Source organism: Xiphophorus hellerii, chromosome 20 (genome assembly GCF_003331165.1).
Source record: "Xiphophorus hellerii strain 12219 chromosome 20, Xiphophorus_hellerii-4.1, whole genome shotgun sequence".
NCBI classification, from domain to species: domain Eukaryota; kingdom Metazoa; phylum Chordata; class Actinopteri; order Cyprinodontiformes; family Poeciliidae; genus Xiphophorus; species Xiphophorus hellerii.
Genome location: NC_045691.1, coordinates 19,511,139 through 19,533,229, shown reverse-complemented (window position 1 = coordinate 19,533,229; position 22,091 = coordinate 19,511,139). Strand labels below are relative to the sequence as shown.

The following is a 22,091-nucleotide window of genomic DNA, read 5'->3' as shown; positions in this document are numbered from 1 at the left end:
TGTTACCCAGCTAGCCTGTCACGCATTTCTGTGCTTTTGCGTCTGGCGCACACAGTCACAGTTTTGACTTTGAATCAGTATTTCAAATCCAAAGATGTTTTACTCATTAAACAATTTCCTGAAAACTAAGAAAAAAACTATTCCGAAACATTGAAGGTTTCAAATGTTTTACCAAACATTCAAAAACTTGAAGCAGTCGAAACAATTTCTTATTTCTATCATGGAAATATTTCTATTGTAAATTGTTTGCCCACAAAATATACAATTATTTGTACATTTCTCAACGTCAATGAGGTTATACATTAATTTAATGAATAAAAGTCATTTGATGTTTAAAGAAAATGAGCCATTTGGTTAAAAAAAACTGAACATTTGGGAGTTAAAAAAAGGACTTTTATAAAGTATTTATAATTTTCTTTGTTCTATTCAGTCAATTTTTATCAACTGATCATGGATTGTGCATCCACTCAATAAGATGTTCACTGAAAACCAATTGAATTTGGAACAACAATTTTGTTTAAGGCTGTATTAAATATTTCTCCTGTCCATATTCACATGATAACCATTTCTTTAGTCAAAGTGTGAATGTTGAACAGCTGGCGCCATCTTGTTCTAACTGCAAGTAGAGATAAATAATGTTAGGTAAACAGCTGATGTTAACTAAAGTTACAGTTTTTATAGCTTCTTAAAAAACAATCAGGATAATCACCAATGCAAGAAATTTGGATCACACAAACCTTTTATTTTTGAAATCACATGTCATGAAACATACATCACTTACAGCATATTTCTAAAATGTAGTTGAATGATGCTTGTTTGAATATGTTGGATTATTCTTGTAGGTATTGTGTGTACAGGTTTGGAACTTCAATGTCTTGAAAAATGGTTCTGCACTCTGACCCCAAAACACGTTGCCAGAAGGGAAGTTTGCAGGTGGGAGCATTATGATCTGGGTTGTCTTACAGCATTTAGTCCTGACAGACTTCACAGGGCTGAAGGAAATTTGGATGGAGAATTGATGGAGAAAAATAGCCCCAAACACAGCAGAGAAAACATTTGATTCCTTTCAAAGAAATAATGTGAACAAACTGCTAGAATGTTAATGTCACCTAAACTGAACATCCAGAGAAAGGAGCCCAAAGAACCTTCAATACTCTAAGGTAGGTGAGTGAAACTCACACCTGAGCAATACATGCCACAAGTTTCTCCACTACAGGAGACATTTTATTCCCTTTCATCCCAGTTTTTAATAGTTTGATTTGTGCACAAAAACTGAGAAAAAAGCTTAGGAGCGGAATGCTTATTTATATTTGGTTTATGTTTTAATATAGTAAAATGGAGCTTTCAGGAATCCATATGAATGTAAATTGTGGGTATGCATGTTCCACATTTTTGAAAGTAGATTTCTTTGCTTTAGAGTTTCTCAAAGAGTAAACAATTTCTCAACTAAAGCAAGGACCGGACCCCTTTTATTGACAATGTTATAACGCTCCAACCCACCCCACAGATCTCATCTCCTTCACTGCAGAGAGTCGGAGGTCCCTTAAGTCATATCGGCCATAATTGCGCGTCTCATGCGCCTATGTGGCCCTTCTGGTCAGAGCAACCCCTCAGGGAGAGAAATGAACTTGTTCGACAGTCTATCTCCGCACTGCATTGGGATGGATGGAGCAAACACCTGCTCACACGCAACTTCAAGCTGTCACATACAGTTAGGCTCAGACTGCTGAGCGCGTCTCCCCTCCGCTCAATGCGGCCGCGCTGCGGATTTAGCGGCCACCCTCGCAAGGCAACAAAAGCCTGGGCCTCTACTGTTTGTCTGTCTGCACAACCTCGGAGAGCTTTTGCGCAACTCCCAAAGACACAAGCACATAAACCGACACACGCATGCACGACGAGTGGAGCGCCAGAGGGGCGGGTGGGCGATGGGGGCGCGTTGAGCCACGGGCCGGACACGCGCGATCTTCAGCGCGTCAATAGGAGTTGGGTGGGAGTGGGAGGAGGAGCTTGACGTGGAAGCTAAAACCAGGAGCCCCTGTGGAGTGACCCGCACAGTGAAGGACTGCTCTGCTTCAGGTCACAACTTTAGCGCTGATTGATGTGCGCAGACCGCAAACTGTGATCCGGGTTCAGAGCAAAAAGGGCCCGAAAAACTTCCTTAAGAGGGAACCAAAAGTACAGGTAGGCTTTAAAATAATACTTTAAAACACTCAGAATTTATAGAGTTTCTATCATAATTAGAATGTTTGTTTTCGTTTGAATTTGCACTAACAATATGCAGGGAAAAAAAGAAATACGAGGCAAGAAGCTTTAGTAAAATCAAGGGAAAATCTGTATTTAAGGTTTTGTTATTTCGCATTTACCAAACACGACACATAATAGCCAAAATGCCTGTTTTAATTCAGCCGGAGCCCTCTGTTAGGCCAGTGATCTGGAGGATGTCAATGTTTCGCTTAATCCTCGTGGTCGCCGCTTCATCCACTGAGTAAATCCTGCGCTGCCCCAGTTTGAAGTCCTGTCAGTGACTTTATCTCGCTGCAGCATTACCAGTTCACAAAATGACCGGGATTAGGCTGACCCCGAGCAGGATGGGGGGGTGCAGAGTGTGACAGTGCGCGCACAGCAGACAATAGATTCACTTAAAAACACACATAATCTACTAATCTCGAGAATATTTATTTTATTTTTAGGTTTTAAATTAAGTTTCGGATAACCAGAAGCACCTATGGGCAGGGAGGGAGGAGCTGTCCGGTGCTGAAACAGGCCATTACAGACTAAATGTCATCTTTTACGCAATGAATAGTTAATATTAATGATTGAAATTATTAATTATGTTAATAATTTAGGATTTACTTCTAAAGGAGTACATCCTTTTTTAGATATTTCACAAACATTTTATTGGACATTGGCCTATGACCTGTAAAAAAATCTAATTCTTCTTAATCTGTTCTAAATAAAATGAAGTTATTAGACAAAAGATAATGCTTAGTAAACGAATATTCATCTACCTACCGATGCTGTTCCTTTAATTGGTGTATAAAGAAACTGAAAAGATCATCCTTGTTATCTCAACACAGGATAATTTATAGTCGTTTTAAATACTACAAACTTAATTTCTGTTTAAAAAATGCAGCATTTGTAAACTTAAATATAAATCTGACATTTATTATTCCAAACAGTTTGATATGCCAGCAAAAGCTATGAATTATAATGCTAATAATTTCAAAATAAAGGCAAAGATTGTTCCTGTCAGTTCGGTTTTGTTTTGTTTTACTGAGCTCATGTCAGTCTACATATATCAATACATCATGTCACTCCACAAATCATTAAAACTAAATTTGCATAATGATGAACAAAATCTGGTGAGTTGAGTAAAAAGGAGCAGGAAGAAAATGTCTGAATGGGAGCCCATCACTATTTAAAATATTCATGTAGTGAACCCAAAAAAACAACTAAATCACACATCATCTTTCTCAAATAATAAAATCCCACATTCTTATAATCACTTATATTAAAATTATTTTATGCATTAAATATAATACTATATAAAACTCCAAACTATAAACTTTTAAGATCATTTTGTCACTTGTGATTTTTGTCACTGAATGTTACTTCTTCTAGACAGAAAGAAAAACATTTTATTTGTTCAAATATGGACAAAATGATAAATAAGAGTTGAAATTTAAATGTTTAGCTACATTTTTTTTTTTTTTTTACAAAACATCCACCAAGGCATTCGTGTTTTTAAAAAATCTAAGGAAATGTTGCATTTTAACTTTGTTGTGTAACAATATATGATATCTTATAAACAGTATTTCTTTTATTATGTATAATCTGTGCAAGTAAACCCGATTTCCATGCATTGCTTTTGAGTTCTAGAAAATGCAAGAGAAATTAAATTCTCTGCAAAAGCAATTTCAGTTTCTGATCTGTTGACATGAGTAATTTTGCTATTTGGATATGAAAGCAAAATTGTGCACTGAAAATCTTTTTCTTGGAAAAACCATCAACATGAACTACATAAGCTCATGGTATTAACTTAGTAGTTGTTGAGCTCTAAGAAAAAAAATATAACATGATGCATAAAAACAGGTCCAGGAACAGATCCATGTAGAGCTGCTCTAACTGCACAAGTTAGAAATTACAATAATCTGACTTTGCATGGGACATTCTCCCTCAAAAACAAACAACAACAAAAAAGAGTTTTACCAATAAACACAGACAAAACCATAAATATCCATGAACTTCATCAAAAAACAGCAATTTATTTTCTTACTGTCTGACATTAAATCATAATAATCTTTTGTTTTTTCAGGCCAGTTAGGATTAACAGCATTGATTTTATTTGCTAAATGCCAGGATAATGAGAGATTTAAAAAGACAAGCAAAAACCAAACAAAAAAAAGCTTTTGTTTCACTTTATTCAAATTCAGAAGATTGCATACACTAAGATGCCTTTAAGTAATTTGGAAAAGCCTTTATCACGGTTTAAAGGGTTTGTAAGGCCAAGAATATGTCTGAATATTATTTCATTAACAAAAGTGTGAGAAAAGCTTTTATTACAAAAGTAATAATGCAAATGCAGTCAGAGATAAAGACCCTGATTTTTTTTTTTTTTTACCCCTCCAGGGGCTCTTTTGTGGGCTCTAGAGTCCCTTTTTACAAAGTAGGCTGACAGGAAAGGGGGAAGGAGAGGGGGGAAGACATGCGGTAAATGTCGTCGGGTCCGGGAGTCGAACCCACGACAGCCGCGTCGAGGACTTGAGGCCTCCAAATGTGGGTCGCGCTACGCCCTACGCCACCACGGCACGCCCAAGACCCTGATTTTTGTAGACATAAAGAAATACCACATGTTGAAATTGGAACAAATTGGTATTTAAAATCACCAATAACTTTAGGTAATCCATGTTTCAGAGTAGCAATCTCAAATCTTATTCCCAAAGAAAAGTTATGTACATTGTTGAAAAGATCAGTGTGAGGAAGAGTCTACAAAACTGAGAGTTAGAGTCGTTCTGTCAGGAGGAATTGACCAAAATTACAGCAAATTATCGTGAGGATGGATACTCAAAGTCCTAAAGTCTAAATGGCAAGAAGGTGGTGTATGTAAACTTTTGAGCTTGAAGTTAGTTGCATCACACAAAAATATATCTTTCTGTATTCAAGGCATTCAGTAAGCATGATTTATTTTGGTAAGGGGTAGACGATATCGACTTTAAGTTTTATCCAAATGTTTTGTGGTACTATTGTGATAAGGATAAAAATGTTGACAAAAAAACAAATTTTGACTTCGTTTTTTTTATTGTTTGGCTTTGACTGCACGGCACAACAATAATCTCTTGAGAAACATATCTCTTTAGGACACAAGTTACGTTTCAAAAGTTTGATTTCTATCTCTAAGCTGCTCACAGTAATGGGAGTAATTTTTACATTTTCTGAAATTGTCATTGAACAAATGGTGGAGAAAATCATCAAAAATAACAATCATGATATTATGAACAATTTTGGATGGTTTTATATATCAATAATTGGAATTTATCATGACAATGATAAATCAGAATTATTATCATAATAAGAAATTTATCATGATAAATGATAAACAGTACAATGAATACACCCCACTCCCTAAACTTATTTATAACATTAAAAGTTTGGTAAAATTTAAAGTGCATAACTGGTTTAAAATGTTTGAATATTTGTAAACCTTTGCAAAAGCATATGTGGTTGACAAAGCTCTTGTTTGCAGAACATCATGATGATTAAACCATATGTGAGACTAGCAGAGGGAGAGGAGGTCATCAGCCCCCTGCAGTGGATGGATGGAGATGTGAGCTCACCGGATGGGAGCGCCTCCGTCCCAGCACACCACTATGGCGCCAGCGGAGCGTCCCAGCAGAACAGAGAGATGGGAAGTGAAGACGCAGAGGAGGATGAGGAGGATGCAGATGAAGGACTGGAGGATGAAAATGAATCCAGGAGACGTGGGCCCAAGAAAAAGCGAATGACCAAAGCCCGGCAGGAGCGCTTCCGTGCCCGACGTATAAAAGCAAACGCCCGGGAACGCTCGCGCATGCACGGCCTAAATGATGCTCTGGAGAACCTGCGCAGCATCATGCCCTGTCACTCCAAAACGCAGAAACTGTCCAAAATCGAGACACTGCGACTGGCCCGCAACTACATCTGTGCTCTGTCCGAGGCCCTGGAGGCAGGGCTTTCCACCGAGAGTAGGGCTTTCATGGAGACACTCTGCAAGGGGCTTTCTCAGCCCACAACCAACCTGGTTGCCGGATGTTTACAGATTGGATCAGGTCCCGGTGCTGGGATGAGACCTGAGGACAGACTTGGAGTTTGTCCACCACCTAATCCTCTGGGAGGCATGGTGGGGTACACCTCTCCAGGGCTGCCGAGCCCCCCGTATGGCACCTACGACACGGCTCACATGCTTCACCTGAGAGCCATGAAAGGAAGGCAGAGCGAGAACCATTCTCCGCCGGAGTATAATGCTGGAAGTGTGGGAACCCCTCCATATGACGGCCCCCCCACACCGCCTCTGAGCATCAGCAGCAACATGGTGCCCAAACAGGAGCCTTCCCCCCACTACCCACCGCCTCCACACCAGTACTCCCCCTCCAACGTGGACCAGGTTCTCTATCAGACTCAGACCAGCTATGATGTTCACTTGGAGGGTCCATATGACTCCTACCATCCACCGCGCATGGTCCCAAGACAAATAACCTCAGTCTACAGAGACTGAGACGAATCCAATGCACCATTTCATGAATCACTCCAACCTGACTGATTCCAAGCAATGAACCCTTCATGACCTCTTAAAAAGGGATCTGTTATGCAAAATTCACTTTTTGAATATTTTTGTACTTTCGTTTGAATCTCAACTGTTTCTAAAAACAGCCAGAGCGCTTAAAAAACAAAACACTGATACAGTTTTTGACAATAATGTTTTTTGGTGACTGGAAAATGAGCCGCTTCAAAAATCTTCCCATTTTTGACTTACAGTGCATCGTTAGCTAGCAACTCCAGCTGAGTAAAGTCCATCACCTAGCAACCCAAGCGGAGCTCTGCTGGTTTCATGGCTGTACAATGGCTGCTGGAAAAGACAAGTGCTTTGTGGTTGACTTACCGTTCATCAGCCACTTGTTGCATCCTTGTTGATTATGCAGAAGCCTCTACCAATGCTTTTCAAAGTTGTACAGTTGTATAGTTATTAATATGTTTGCAGCCATTTTCACATGTGAGAGTAAACATTGATTTGGGGGTGTGGGGAAGGAGGTCAGCAGCAAGACATCCTAAACCACCTCATTCTGAAAGGAAAGTAGAACAAGCCAGAATAAAGTTTCATTACCGAAGAATGATTTTGTTCAGAACATGTTCAGAACATATTTTATATAACCCATAGGCCTTTCTCATCCTGTTCAAGGAAGCATAATAGATCACCTTTAAAACTGACCGATCTCTTCATGAAGAACTACTAGGGTAACTTTAGGTTTTTACAAACACAAGGTGCATTTGCACAGTAGATTAGCACTGCTAAGTATGATTAGAAAATACTTGACTGAAACCAATACATTATCTTCCAAACTGATTACCAAATGATCAAAGGAGTGCTCAGGTCCTCAGCTGATGCTTCAGCCATTTTGGCCAGATGTTCTGGTACTGTACAGTAAGCACTTCTAATTTTTGCTTTGGTGACATGAGATCTGCTGCATAAAGTACGATTATTTATTGTTTAATTTAATACAGTGTATATGAAGTTTGTTTTTTACTTGCATATGTTTTGTCAATGCTTTTATTTGTTTGCTTAGTTGATCCTGTTAGGTTGTTTTTGTGTCCAGTTTCCTTTTTTTGTGTTCTGTTTTGACGTTTTGCACTGAAACACATCAAAAGGTAAATTTCTCAACATGATGTGCTTGATTTTTTTTGGGATATTAGAAGAAGAAAAGCATACTATTCTCAGGTTGACAAAGTAGCCATTTTTGCATTGGATTTGTGTTATGTATTAGACTTATTCACTCTTGTTTCTATTTTGGAAAATGTATCATTAAAATATTTTTGAAAAATCTTTCAACTGCATCTTTCATGGATAGATATGGACACATTAATCTCTGCCATATTTGGGTTTTAGAATATCTACTTATATGTTTTGCTCTGGCTTCATATTATTTACTTGTCAGTTTATGTTTCATCAGATGTAATTTGAGCTAATTCAGAAAACTGGTTGATCATTGATGGATTAAATGATTCACACATTTACCTGTATAAGAGAAATTCAGGATTCACTTGGCAGTAATTTACCAATTCAAGACATATTTAGAAAAAAGTCTAAATAAACATATAGAAATATATTGTGACAACTTGTTCATTCAGATTCCACGTTAAGATTTATACAGCAAACATTTGTTTAAATGTTGTGGAGGTTGAGACTATTCAACAGAGACCTATATAAATTTTGATCAACATGATTTATGGAGTGTGTGTGCATGGTTGTTTGTCCTGTATGTCTCTGTGTTGCCCTGCGACAGACTGGCGACCTGTCCAGAGTGACCCCGCCTCTTGCCCGGAAAGTAGCTGGAGATAGACACCGGCAACCCTCCCGACCCCATTAGGGACAAGGGGTGAACAGAAAATGGATGGATGGATGGATGATTTTTGGAATCGAAAATGTAGGAGAAAGCAAAGAATTGTACATTTCCTATTCCATCTATACGGATTTAAAAAAATAATATTTGCAACTTGTTCAAAGAATGAGAAACTTTTTTTATGATGTTCACAGGTGACAAAAGGATTTGAAGATTGAACGAGTAGTTTTGAGAATTTCAACTCATGAGAAGTTCATCAAAGCGACTGAGAAAATTGCAACCTGTGCAGCGCTTTTTAGTCATAACTCAAAATACTTACATGTCAAGTCTCACTGTTACTTATGAATATTCATACATTCATACATGGACATGGAGGGAGTCAGAAGACTTGGGAGGAACCATAATCCAGGATGAAAACAGCAAAGATAGATAGATAGATAGACAGACTGACAGACAGATAGCAATTAAAATTAACAGCAATATTAAGAAGTAGAAAGATGAGGAGGATATAGAAGATGTAGAGAGTCAAGGCCTAGAAAAATAGACAGACAGACATTCAGACAGACAGAGATATATCCCTCTCCTCTCATTTTTCTCTGCAGCTCTGTGGTTTAGCTGCCCTAATCCCAGGGTTGTCTCTTAATGAAGCCTGGATGCGTGAGGCTGGATTGTAAGATAAAGATTTTATGATTAACGTGTCTACCCGCCTGTGCAGACTTTTCTCCTCACCGACTCCGGGTCAGCATAATCCCGTCCTGACATCAGACCACAAACTAAATACTCACATAAATACAATTGAATTCACACAGAGAGAGCTGGAGTTAGAGCCAGAGAAAGAGAGGAAAACGTGAAAAGGATGACAGAAATAACAGACCTGATCTGAGAGCAGTGGTTTTGGTCAGTATCAATGACCACCCACAGAGAGGTCAATGAAAGAGGTCACAAGGCCACACCGGGTCAGGGCTCAGTGGTGAGAATGGTCACTCATTACATCGTTACTTTTCCTCATCGTTTACTTTGTATTTCTGCGCAGAGTTGCAGCAGCTCATCATTTTAGACCAGATATTTGGAAGTATGATGTTAGAGGTTGCATTATGGGAGACATTTTCCTAATCCCGAAAAACACCCTGATGAACATCCCACTCCTGATCCGTGTGGGGAGAAATATATCGCTTTGTTTTCACAAGGATTAGTATAAGCCTCTGTGTGTAAGAGTGTATTTGTAAAGCAAAAGAAAGCAGGGACTGTGATGAAGGGAGGAGATGAATAACAAAAGAAGGGCATCTCTCCGGTCAACAGACATGCAGACACTCACAGACAGGACGTTTAGCTCTCACATGATAAATGATGGATTTGATAAAGCGCTGTCTTTAGAGCAGAAAACATTTAAAAAGAAAGAAAACAAAGAATCAGCTGGAGTCCCAATAAACCTTTTTGAGCACCGACGTCTAACACAGTTTGATGAAGGAACATAAAATGTTTTGGTTGCATTGAAGACCTTTATTGCTCATATCCTTCATCAGCTGCTCTACATTCTCCTCATAAATCTCTCCTGGTTGACCATTGTCTGTGTCCTCAGTGTCAGTTTTTCTTGTGCATCTGTTGATTTGCTGTTTCCAGTCAGTTTATTCCTCTGTTCTCATTTTCCTGTTTTTTATTCCAGAATATGTCTTTGCTGCAGTTTTTTAACATTGAGTTTAATTTCTTGCATCCATTACCATCCTGTTTACTCTGCATGGTTAAATATGGGCCCTCATTAAGTCTTGTTAGTGCCTAAAAGAAGCAAATCTCTGTGTCACATCAAAATTTTCTCCAATAGAAACAAATTGTAATCTATTCCTTTTTTAAAAAGTAAAAAACAAAATCTGATCTAAGAAAGTATAAAAAAAAATGCTTCAATTAGATTTATTTTACCAGGGTTTTTATGGATACCAGCACCTGTGCCACCAATTATTTTAAAACGTGTTTACTGTTCTTGAAGCGTCTGCATGTCAGTCGTATTTGCTGCAGTCTGCACAGGTTTGTCTGGCATCATGTTCATCTTACATGCTCACGCTGCCGGATGTGCTGTTTGGGATAAAACACTGCTAAGCTGATGATCAGGGATCAGTGTCTGAACGTTTCCATTAATTCACTAATCCTGATGAAGAGGGGCAGTCAGTGCTGCCTCTCCGTGTTTACTGATGCACAACACTGCAGTGTCTGACAGAGCAACAGTTTCATTTCATCAAAACACCGGGGGGAAACGATGTCAGGAAGGGTAGTTGTCGAACACAGAGGAAGACAAACACCGCCACCAAGTGGTGAGTGCTGTAAATGCAGAGTAGTTTAGGAGTTTGACCACTAGATGTCACTGATAGACCACTTCTTGAAGCGCTGACGTCTTCTTCTGAAAACATTGAGGTATAGATGGTATATCATCTATTAAACATGGTCAGCTGAAAAATCTAAATGTGCAAATTGAATATTCCAGTAAGATGTTTTTATATCTCCAGAAACATATTCACACAAACACAGATTCAAAAAAGACACATTAGGTGGGAAATCATCTTTTAAACACCACATGCCTGCAGAGCGAGGGGGAGGGGGGATTTTGGAATAAAATTAACCTATTTGCATGTAAACTGGCTGATGGAGTTTGTTTGGATTGGAATAATCAGGCTAATGAAGATACCTGGGGACTCCGCTTCATCAGAAATCTCCATGCTGCCCTCTCTATCCTGCGAGCAATCATATCTGTAATTATTTACTGTGAAAGTACATGAAGCGGGATTAATCAAGGAAATCTGACTGATTAAATCTTCAAAGGCAGCAGTGATGCGCAAGGGCTACCAGGGAAAGAGGGATGTAGTCGGCGCTTTTATCCTTGACGTGGAAAATAGGGATGAGAGTAAGCAGGAGGTTGTTTTTGTGCTTTCAGAAAAAAACAGCCACAGTTTGAGGGAGAACGGGTCATTTGAGTTGAATGTAGCTGATAAGTGCGATTATGAGAGATACTGGAGACAAATATAATATTTTGGTTATTCGCTTTAAGTATGCAACATCTAAACAAATACACTGTGACTATTGTAAAAATAGAGTTGTTGAATTTTAGGTTTGGGTTTCAATCTATTTTCTAGATAGATTGAAAAGATTCTTAGAAAAACATAGTTTGAACAAGTGTAAGAGGTATGCAAAAATATAATGGTTACTACTTAATAGTTCACACGAGTACAGGATTTGAGTCTGCTTTTCCCTTTGGACCTTGTAGATCAGAACCAGTCTGAGCTGAAAGGGGTCCTTCTTCAAATTATTTGTATTTTTGTCACCCTGAAAAGTTATTCTCAAAGAAATATACTGTATATATATACAGAGAGAGAGAGAAAGAAGAGGAGAGGATATATATACTGTATATATACCAACAAGATAAATAAAATGAATTAATTAACTTTAAGTACTAACCCATGGGTTAATATTCAGGTAATATTAATATTGGAAATGTGACGCAGCTCTAGGCATGAAATGTTATTTTATCTACAATGATTTAACTAGAATTGCTAGGACATTATGTTGTTTTGTAGTTTGATTTGATTCATTATTATTGTGTTAGTTTCTTATTTTGGTTAGATCAGTCTTGTTTCCTGTTTTCTTCAGTTCAGTCCTTTCCTGGTGACTCTAGTTTTATTATGTTTAGTTTGCTTTACTGCTAGATTCATTTTCTAGTCTCCTGTGTACTCTTCCTCCTCTCCATGTGCCACTTTCTCTTTCTCTCTCCCTCTCATCAGTCTGATTCTGCTTTCTCTCCCCTCATACCTGCAACCTGTTAACTAATCAGCCCAGGTCCATTGTTTCAGCATTCAAGCTCCCAGTACATAAGCACCTCTTTCTCAGTCCCTCCTCGCTGGTTCCTCCCATCTTTTCCCCTCCGTTTCCCTGCTCCACCCTGTGTTCTCCTTGAGTCTCCTTGCTGATTTATTCCCTTGTCCCTGGCTACCTGTGAGTTTTGTAAGTTTGTTTATTTTTTTAATTAAATTAAAACTCGACGCTTCCGCCTGCTGTATTTGGGTCCACTCAACAAGAATGCAACATGACAAAAACTAGAGATCATCTTTGTGTTTTTGTCTCTTACTAAAATAAATTATTAGGAATCAGACCTTTGTGTCATTAATACAGTAAATCCTTGATTAAATATAGTTAAAACACTGTTTTTCTCTGTGTCTAAACTGTTTGCTTTTTCTGTGATATTCCATGATTTCTTCTGGTGGTAAGACAAATTTCCCTACAGGGGTGATAATAAAGTCAGTGAACTTTGAAAGTAAATCTTAATTAGGTGAGTTTTCATTTCCTTTCTCAATTCCTTTTTAAATTTATGAAATAGCTCACTCAGTGGGAATAAATAAATTAATCTTTTAGATGGAAAGAAAATGAATACATTTCTCTGCTCTTACAGAAAATGTATTGGACTTTACAGAAGCTACAAAGGACATCTGCTGTTTCAGAGATGCTAACAAATACTTTGTATCTGTAATATCGTGATTAGAGGAGAAAACTGAAACAGAAACTTTTTGTTACTGTTCATTAAAAAACAAAAAAACACTGCAGCACATCTGTTTCTCCCAGGAAGAAAAGCCGCTGCCTAAAACTAATGAGCCATTATTTAAAAGTTATGGGACTGTTTGGGAACTCTTAATAAAGATGTGTCATACGGAAAAGAGTCAGACAGATAATTATTAGAAATATATTGTGGGAAGATTCATTGTTTTCAGTATTGCTTAAAACAACAGCTACAGTAAGTGACAAAAACAGTTCCTGGAAAGGGACTGTTTTTGTAATTCAAATTACCTTAATCACCAGTTTAAATGGATTATGATTCAAATATAAAGGCCGATCTACACATATAACCCAAAGTAGACAGAATAATAAAGATTTATCAGTATACTTTGTGTATTCAGCTGTCATATATATGACAGAAGTTATGTCACGGCTCTGCATTTGAAGGGCATAAACACTGCCGAGCCACATATAGATCAGAGACACAGAGGTATGTAGCTTCCTGCAAAGCCTTGCAGATGTTATGTTGAGTGTTCATGTAAAAGTTTTATGACTGAGAGAGAGACAAAATTGCTTGGAGAGAGCAGCGTGGTCAGCTGTCTTTACACCAACAATGCTGTCAGGACATAAACATGTTTACAGGCCTATTTTAAGCCCTTCTCCATTTTAGCCAGAAAAAATTGGTCCATGGAGCATTACAATAAGATGTGGTTAAGAGATAGAGCTTTGCAAATGGTTGGGTAAGACTCTAGGAAATTTATGCAAGTGTGTGTAATTTGTTTTTAAATGATGGAGACACATCTTTGTGTGTCTGTGTGTTAGTGTGTAACTGTGTCCCCTGACGAAATGTGCTTACGGCTCCAGTTTACCGTCCTTCCTTGCTGTCCCTGAACCTAACCTCTATGCGGCACGTTGCCAGACAGAGCTGGTGCATCTGTTTTCTGGGAGTTCGCATTATTCAAATGGAATAAAAGTCAGGGTGTGTGCCTGAAATAAAAGGGGAATATGAGTTTAAATGGATGCGTCGTTAAAAGTGAAATGGGAGCCCGGGATGTCCAACAGGATAATCTTTTTATCGCCATTTACACGAAAGGCCACTATCACATGTTTATATTTCTGTAAGATTAAACCCAGCCACACATTTATTTCCCACTTTGCGTCAAAGCTTAGAGGAGCTGAGACTGTCCTATATATCAGAGTTAGATTGACATTTACTCGTTGGTTTCACCTCGGCGCTCGCCTTCTGCTCCTTCACTCTCTCCTTACGTACCTCTTTAAAATGACACATGCAAGCACATTTCAGATATCTGATCTGAATCTACACCTTAACTGGCAGCGAGGAGGAATTGACATGTGGGGACGGAGAACTCCCACAGTATCAAGTTTACAAGGTTTGGGGGACTGTTTTAATGTCAAAGTTGTGTATTTAATTTTCAGCATTGCTTTGTGTGTGTTAGTTTCGCTTACACACATGCTTTGGGTGCTGATCTTTTGCTCCATGCTTCCATTTAGTAAACTCTGTATGGTCCTGCAGAAAGTCTCCTCACCTTTTTAGTCACTAAAAATTCATTAAATCAGATGATAAAAACTTGTTAGGCTGCAGAATGTACCTAGAAACTCATAGAAGAATTACAGTCTGTAGTTCATCTCTGTGTCTACCAAGTCATTTTTCCATTTCCTTCTTCAACTGGAATCTTTAAGTCTAGTTTCAGTGACTCAACATCCTCCTGCACCCAGTCTGCAATCCCTATTTTCTTTGATCTGCCATCCGTTGCTGGGTTTTCCCTCCTCCGTTCAGCCCCTCCTTCCCCTTACATTCCCTCTCTCTCGCTCTGCCTGTATCTCCCCCCTTCCACAGTTGTCCTCACATATTAGGTTCCCCTGTCCTAAGAAGCAGAATTAGCCTGGAATCTTGTGCACTTGTTTCCTTCAATCCTAGGAAGGAGGTGACGGCATAAAGAGAAAACAAGAGGGAAATACAGACTCTTAAGAGGCTTTGAGACAAACTTAAGAAAGGAGGATAAACTGTGTGAAAGGAAAATGAACATGCAGATGCTTGTTGTTTGATGCGGCTTCACTGAAGGCATGTGGCTGCCTGCACACAGTGTTTCCCTCCACACTCTCCAGCCGACTGGTGGAAGATCTGCATTCATGTGGCTGAGTGCTACATGATTTATCCAAATAACGTGAGAATACTTTCTTTGCTCCACTCTACGCGGACGTATCCATACTACTTTATGCTGGCTGACGCACTGAGTTCTGGAGCTGGGGAGAACGGATCTAAATCAGTCTGAACAACGTGAAAACCTGAGGCAGCAGATGTGGGGCTCAGGTAAGGCTAAGAAAGCACCTTCAGGTAGCAGTACCTGTCCTTTGATCACTTTAAAAAGAGCTGAGAGGCTACATCAGCTGGGGTCCGCTCATAACTGCCTTTTTCTGAACAGAACCAAAGAGCAAGTGACATAACACGAGGCTCTGAGGGGTTTTATGCTTTGATGAAAGTCGGCAAACATCGGCACGTAACACGTCTGTCCACTTAATCTTGTTCTGGTCAGCGGGTTTGATGCAGTACAAAGAGCGACAGAGAGAAGGAGGGGGATTCAGGGAGGCAGGTTTCATCTGTACACAACGATTGGCTCCATGGTGTAAATTGGTGGTGGCAGAGTCATGCTGTGAGGATGCTTTTCTTCACCAGGTACTGGGAGGATGGTCAGAGAATATCGAACCTCAAACAGTTTGAATCAAATGCGCTATAATGGTCCTGTTAAAGTCCAGAGCTACACTTAATCTGTTGCAAGACCTGAAAAGTGATGTGCGCTGACTCTCTTCAGCCATTCTGTCTGAGCTTGAGTTATTTTGAGAAAATATTGCACAAGAATATTGGTTAGTCTTTAGATCTGCAGACCTGGTAGAGACAAAACCCAAAAAGATTCTCGCTGAAATAGCAGCAAAAGGTGGTTCTACAAAATATTTACTCAGCAAGGCTTAAAGCAAATGAATGGACATTATCTGGAAAAAAAAAAATTAAAATCATACTTCCACTTTAAAAATATGTTTTTTTTTGTTGGTCCATCGCAGAAAATCCCAATACAATCCATTGAAATTCCACAGACTGTGACAAACATGAAGGAGTATTAATATTATTTCAAGCTACTGAATTTCCTGACATTCAAGCTGTCCCTCCTGCAGCTTTACAACAGAAATATCATGCACACATAAAAAGCCCCAGGTGGTGGAAGCAAAAAGTCAATAAAACTGCAATTCAGTGATTGCATTCTGCCTGAGGAGGACATGTAGCTGAAATCTCCAAAACAACAAGAATTTCAGTCTGTGTGTTTTTCTTCTGTTGTTGAAAAGATGTCTGGTGACACAGAGCTAAGAGAAGTTTAAAAAAGCAAGATTTAAGATTTTAGAACTAAAATATGGAAACCTTAAGAGTTATTTAAGATTTTTATGTCAGCATTGGGGTTTTGTTCCCTGCTATACATGTGATTTATGAGCCAACTTCACGTATCAAAGTAAAATCATTTAATCGGAAGATTTTTTAGGATGGGATGGTAGTCAGAGCTTAATTAGTTTATTCTTTTAGAAATTTAAAGTCTCTGTATTAGTTTTAGATAAAATTCACAATAACACTGCACAATAAAAAAGGGTGCTGCTTATTGTTTTTATTTACAAAAACACGTTATACGTTTCTTAATAATTACCAACAGAAGCCATCTTATATTTTCTCAGCAGCTTTTTAATTGATTGTTTCCATTGATTATTTGACAATGACCTCCAAGTGTTTGAGGTTTGAAGACCTTCAGGCCATCACCATAATCCTTAGCTCCTTCCACGGACTTTATATCTACAAAATGCTTTCCATTAAGATGAAACATGTTGGTAAAAATAAATATATCTAAGCAGCATGTGTCTATGTATTACTTAGATTTAAGTCAGCTAGTATTTGAATATTTTGGGGTTTAACTATAATCTTTTGGATGCATGTAGTTGTCATTACTTCTACAGTCCTTTTTAGTTTCTATGAGCTTACAAGCTGATATATTTATAGATATATTTTCTACATGTACTATTGGAAAATTTCTGTTTATTATTTTACGTATTTTTCTCCACCAGTTATCAAAGCAACGCTCCCCAACTAAACAACCGCACAATTTCTTGTATGTGTAAAAACATGAGACACACAAATTATCACTTCAGAATCAAAAATTAAACCCCATTGAAAACTGTGAAGCAGTTTACTTTGCTAAAGAAAACAAAACATAGAGACTAAATCTGAGCGGCCTGGTAAATGATAAAAGCAAAGCATGATCCTTTCGTCTCCTCATATTAAAGCTCTTTAAAATGTTAGTAGCTGATTATAACACATGCTTAAAGCTATTTCCTTGGGAGTTACACATCGAATGAAGACATCATTTAACTTTGGCAGGACTCTCATCTGGACTCTCTGCTAGCGGCTGAAGCTAATTTTAGTTTAACAAGGCTGTCGACACAGTTATGGCCTCTTGGGGCAGATTGAGGGAGTGAGAGGATGGCAGAGGTCACAATAAAGTAATCCTGACTGCACAGCTCACAGCCAAAAATTAGTCATTACACTCTGACTCAAAATGTTTGCACTCAACATGTTGGATGTTTTTCACAATCCAACATGTTTCTTTTTCTTTGGCATTTTTTTTGTGCAATCCTCATACCTGCTAGTTTGAGAACACGCAACAATGTTCAGACATAATGAATAATATGAAGAAGTAATTGCCCTGTTACAAATTTCTAATGTTTCTGCTTATTTGTCAGATCTAAATATAGTCTGACAAATAATACAGAAGCAGTTTCAAAATGATTTCATTTATTAAGGCATCATAAACTTGTACATGAAGTAGGTTAAAAGATGAGGTTCAAGAAAAATAATGTTACTAACATCAATTAGTCTGCAAAGTGTTAAAAATATATTTCAGAAGCTTTGGAATTCAAAGAAAAGTGGATCCGTTCACCTCAAATAGAGAAATCATGGAAAAGTGATGAATCTTCCCAGAAATGCACAGCCAACCAAAATTACTCCTAGAGCGTAACAACAATTTGCCCAGGAGGTCACAACTTAAGGTCAGAGTTCATGATTCTTAATTAAGAAAAAGAAATGGGAACAACAATAACTTCACAATTATCTATAAAACATCTATATGACTCACAAGACTTTCAGACTAGCAACACCTGAAGCATTTTAAAATGTAGTTTTTCTTTTATTGTGCTTATGTTGTTGTTTTTGTTTTTCTTCTAATTTATGCAAAGCACTTTAAACGGCCTTGTTGCTGAAAATCTGCTATATAAATAAAACTTCTTCTTTTTCTCCTTGAGTTATGCAACAAACCAGCTGTTTATTGATTTAATGTTGTTCCCTCAATTATCTTCCTAACTTCACAATATTCTAAAATTTAGGCACAATAACTAACATATATTTTGATAATATTTATTTGGTTTTTAAACCTCAAGACGTCTTTAGGAACACAGGAAGTGAACTCCAGAAAATGAAGAGCCTTTCATTATGACTTTGATGAAGCCCTCAGACCATGACTTTTCCCTTTGCATATATTTGAATAATAAAAGCTTATTAGAGCTTCAAAGACCACAGTGTCGTGAGCTGTGTAAATTAAAGGCTTGCAATACATTTTTATAATTAACAGCCTTGTAAACATCTCAAAACTTTGCTATAAATCCCCAATGGAGCAACACCCAAACTCTCCCGCAGACATGCAGGATGGTTTGCAACATGAGCCCAGTGGTCTGGTTTCATCCTCCCGTGGTGACATCCATTAAAGTCATGCTGCGTCTGACCCTGCACCCTCAGACAGCCATATTAGCACCTGGCCTATTGGCTACAACAATACACCTGTCTGCATTATTCAGGCCGACTCTACTAATGAGGAAACCTTATCACACTAAATCATGAGCGTCGGCCCAGGCTTAAACAGATGGGCTGACGTCGAGCTGCTGCAGGCCTTTCAGATGTCCTCATTCACGTAAAAGGTTTTTTAAAATTTGATTTATATGATACGAAAACACAAAGTAGTGTATAATTGTGAGCTGGGAGAAAAATAAGTTTTTTAAAATAAGAATTAAAGCTGCAGTACGTAACTTTTACTAAAAATATGTGGTTTTTTTACATATTTATTAAAGTTATCATTATGTGGTGACAGTGTAATATAAAACAGATATTTATTTCAAATATTTAGTAAAAAATCTAGCTCCTCTGCTTTCTCCCAGTGCTAAATGCAGAAATACACCACTCAGTCAGGAACAACCAATCAGAGTGAGGAGGGTTTTTTTTAGCGCTGTCAATCACCCTCATGCTCACCCCATCCTGCTTGCTCTATACTAAGCTAAACTGGTTCACCATAACATAGCCTGCCACAAATGCTAAGGCCAGTTAGCATAGCCACCAAACAGTTTTCCTGTCAGAGTAAAATGTTTTTCCACCATTAGCTCCTTCAGCATCATACAGGAGTTGATTGACAGCGCTAAGGCCTTCCCCCTGACTCTGATTGGTCGTTTTTGACCGGGAGCGGTGCAGACTGCAGTAGTAGGTTGGGGAGGAGATTATCTCTCTCATATTATACTGTCACAACTTGGTGACAGTTTTAAATTAAAATTTTTTGTAAAAGTTACAAACTGCAGCTTTAATCTTCAGTCTCACTGAGCCAACATTTTAAAGACACCTTCCTTCAGCTGCAGTGCTTCAGTTGTAACTCTGACTGTAAATTCCTGCAGGACAGATTATTTTAGGATTGCTCTGTATTTTGTTGCTTCCCTGACAAGCGTTCCCACAGCATGATGCTGCTGCCACCAACGTTTCACAGAGGGGATGATGTGTTCAACATGACTGTAAATCTTCTACGAAACACATTTTTAGTCTCAGTTTGCTGTTTGCATATGAAGACTGTTCAGCACTTCGGTCAGTTTTGTTGTTTTAAAAATGCTTATGGATAAATTTGGCTTGGCTCCAGACTTATTCCGGACCTCGTGGTTGATTCTCCGATTAAAGCTGTCTCTTCCCAGCCTGGTTCAAGTGGGCAGCCATGTCTTTGTATTTCTGTCAGGCTCTTTCAGATGATGGATTGAACTTTGCTTTGAGATATTAAACGCTTGGAAAATTGTTTTAAACTCTAATTCTGATTTAAATTTCTCCACAACTTTATCTTTGACCTCTCTGTTGTATTTCTGTCTTCTTAATGATGTCTGTTCACTGATATTTGCTAACAAGCTTCTGAGGTATTTAAAGAATAACTTCATACTGAGATTAAATTACACACAAGTGGCTATATTAACTAAAAAAGTGACATTAGATTTTGTACTTAGCGATGTCGGTGGGGCTGAATACCAATGGACTTTACACTTTTGGGATTTTATTTGTGAAAAATATGCATTAATTTGTGTTTGTTTATCTCATAAAATCCTTACAAAATACAGTAATGTAGTTATAATGTGATCAAATTGTTTTGGCACTGCCTCATTATTTTATGGACATACTTGCTGTCAGCATAACTCTTATATTACTGAAAGCTGAGGCGTTTGTGACAGTCTGATGTGGTTTATAAAGCATCCATTAGCACAGAGTTGTGCTTTTATTAGGCTGCATTGTTCTGCTTTACGTTGCAAAAGATGTGCATGCAAAGAGTATTTGAGCTCATTCAACAGCCTTTGCCTAAGACTGTCAAGCAGCTGTCAGCATTTCTCTTCATCTTGCTATTTCACCACATCTTCCACATTTCCTCGCCCTAAACGTCCAAGCAGGAGTCAGTTCACATTAACCTCAATCTCTCCTCACCTCCACACACTGTTTCATTGAGTCTCTGAAGCTGTCAGTCTGCGCTGCACCTTTGTGTCTGCCTCCATTTTTTGTTCTCCTCGCACAGCTTTCAGTGAACACTGTCAATGTTTTTATTTTTTTGGGGTGGGGAAGAATATGCCTCCAACCTAAAAGTCTAAAGACAGGTGGACACCAGTGGAAACATCCAGGATTAGAGAGAGAGATGTTGTCAGAGATGTTGTCGTCTCTTTAATGCACCTGAGAGACGAGTGAAAGGAGGATGGGTGTGCAGTGAGACAAGGAAGCATGACTGAAAAATGACCGGTAGTAAACAGAAAAGAAACGGTGACAGAGAGAAAAGGAGAGCAGAAATGACAGCCGCATTATCACTCTGCCTCCTCATTCAAACACCACAAGTAAACGCTCTGCTCTGGCTCGTCTCATTGGCTGCACCTCCAGCCAATCATAGCTCGGGAATGCAAGGTGCCTTTAGGTTATACCCAACCCCAAAATATGAGGGAGAGACAGAGAGAGGCATGCTGTAGTGCAGAGGTTCCTCCTGTGAGGCGAGCCTCCTTGTGTCTGGTGTTCCTCCTGCATCACAGAGAATAAATTACAGGCTTCCTTGCAGCAGCTTGAGTGCATGTTGTGTTGCAGCTCAGGCTGCTGGGCTTTCTCCTCCGTCAACAGCTGGCTGAGCCGAGTGTCGAGTTCAGAGGCAGAGAAAGGTTTTTGCAAGGACGAGGAGGACGAAGAGGGGAACGAGGTTAGGGGCTAGAAAAAGTGAAAGTTGTGATGGTGATTGGGTTTTTCCACCTTGAGTTTTACGAGTCAGAAATGTAGGGCGCCAAAGATTTGAGTCATCCCTTCAGCTGACTGAGGAGTAGAGGAGTGAAACGGGAAGACAACGTGGGAAACAGAAGTGGAAGGATTCAGGATGATCCTGGGTAAGACCGCATTTGAGAGCTCCTGCTTCTTTTTACTGCTATTGATCTGATTGACTGGCTTCTCGCTGGCACACAGCTTTCTTTCAGAATGGTCACTTAAAGTTTTGGCTGTTCTATCCAGCTCATTTTATAACATTTTTAGGAATTTTTACCTTCTATTAACTGCATGGTTTCAAGATTGTGGAGTCTTTGGAGAATGTGGGCAATGTTTTTCTTATAGGT

At 38.7% G+C, this 22,091-nt stretch overlaps 2 protein-coding genes across 3 annotated transcripts in view; both read left to right on the top strand.

Annotated features, from left to right (window-relative positions):
- The first annotated feature begins 1,983 nt into the window (after positions 1-1,983).
- Positions 1,984-8,073, top strand: LOC116709974 (neurogenic differentiation factor 4-like). Its single transcript, XM_032548738.1, has 2 exons — positions 1,984-2,181; positions 5,744-8,073. The coding sequence occupies exon 2, from the start codon at positions 5,750-5,752 to the stop codon at positions 6,749-6,751; it is 1,002 nt and encodes a 333-aa protein (XP_032404629.1). The 5' UTR covers positions 1,984-2,181; positions 5,744-5,749; the 3' UTR covers positions 6,752-8,073.
- Positions 8,074-14,997: 6,924 nt separating this feature from the next.
- The window catches only part of LOC116710279 (zinc finger protein 385A-like), a 45,648-nt gene continuing 38,554 nt past the window's right edge, over positions 14,998-22,091 (top strand). Inside the window, exon 1 of one of the 2 annotated variants that reach the window (XM_032549251.1) lies at positions 14,998-15,453. In XM_032549251.1, coding sequence (XP_032405142.1) covers positions 15,441-15,453 — 13 coding nt within the window. In that variant the 5' untranslated portion in view covers positions 14,998-15,440. Of the gene's footprint in view, positions 15,454-19,431; positions 21,870-22,091 lie in introns of those variants that run through there. The other variant, XM_032549252.1, reaches the window with a different exon arrangement.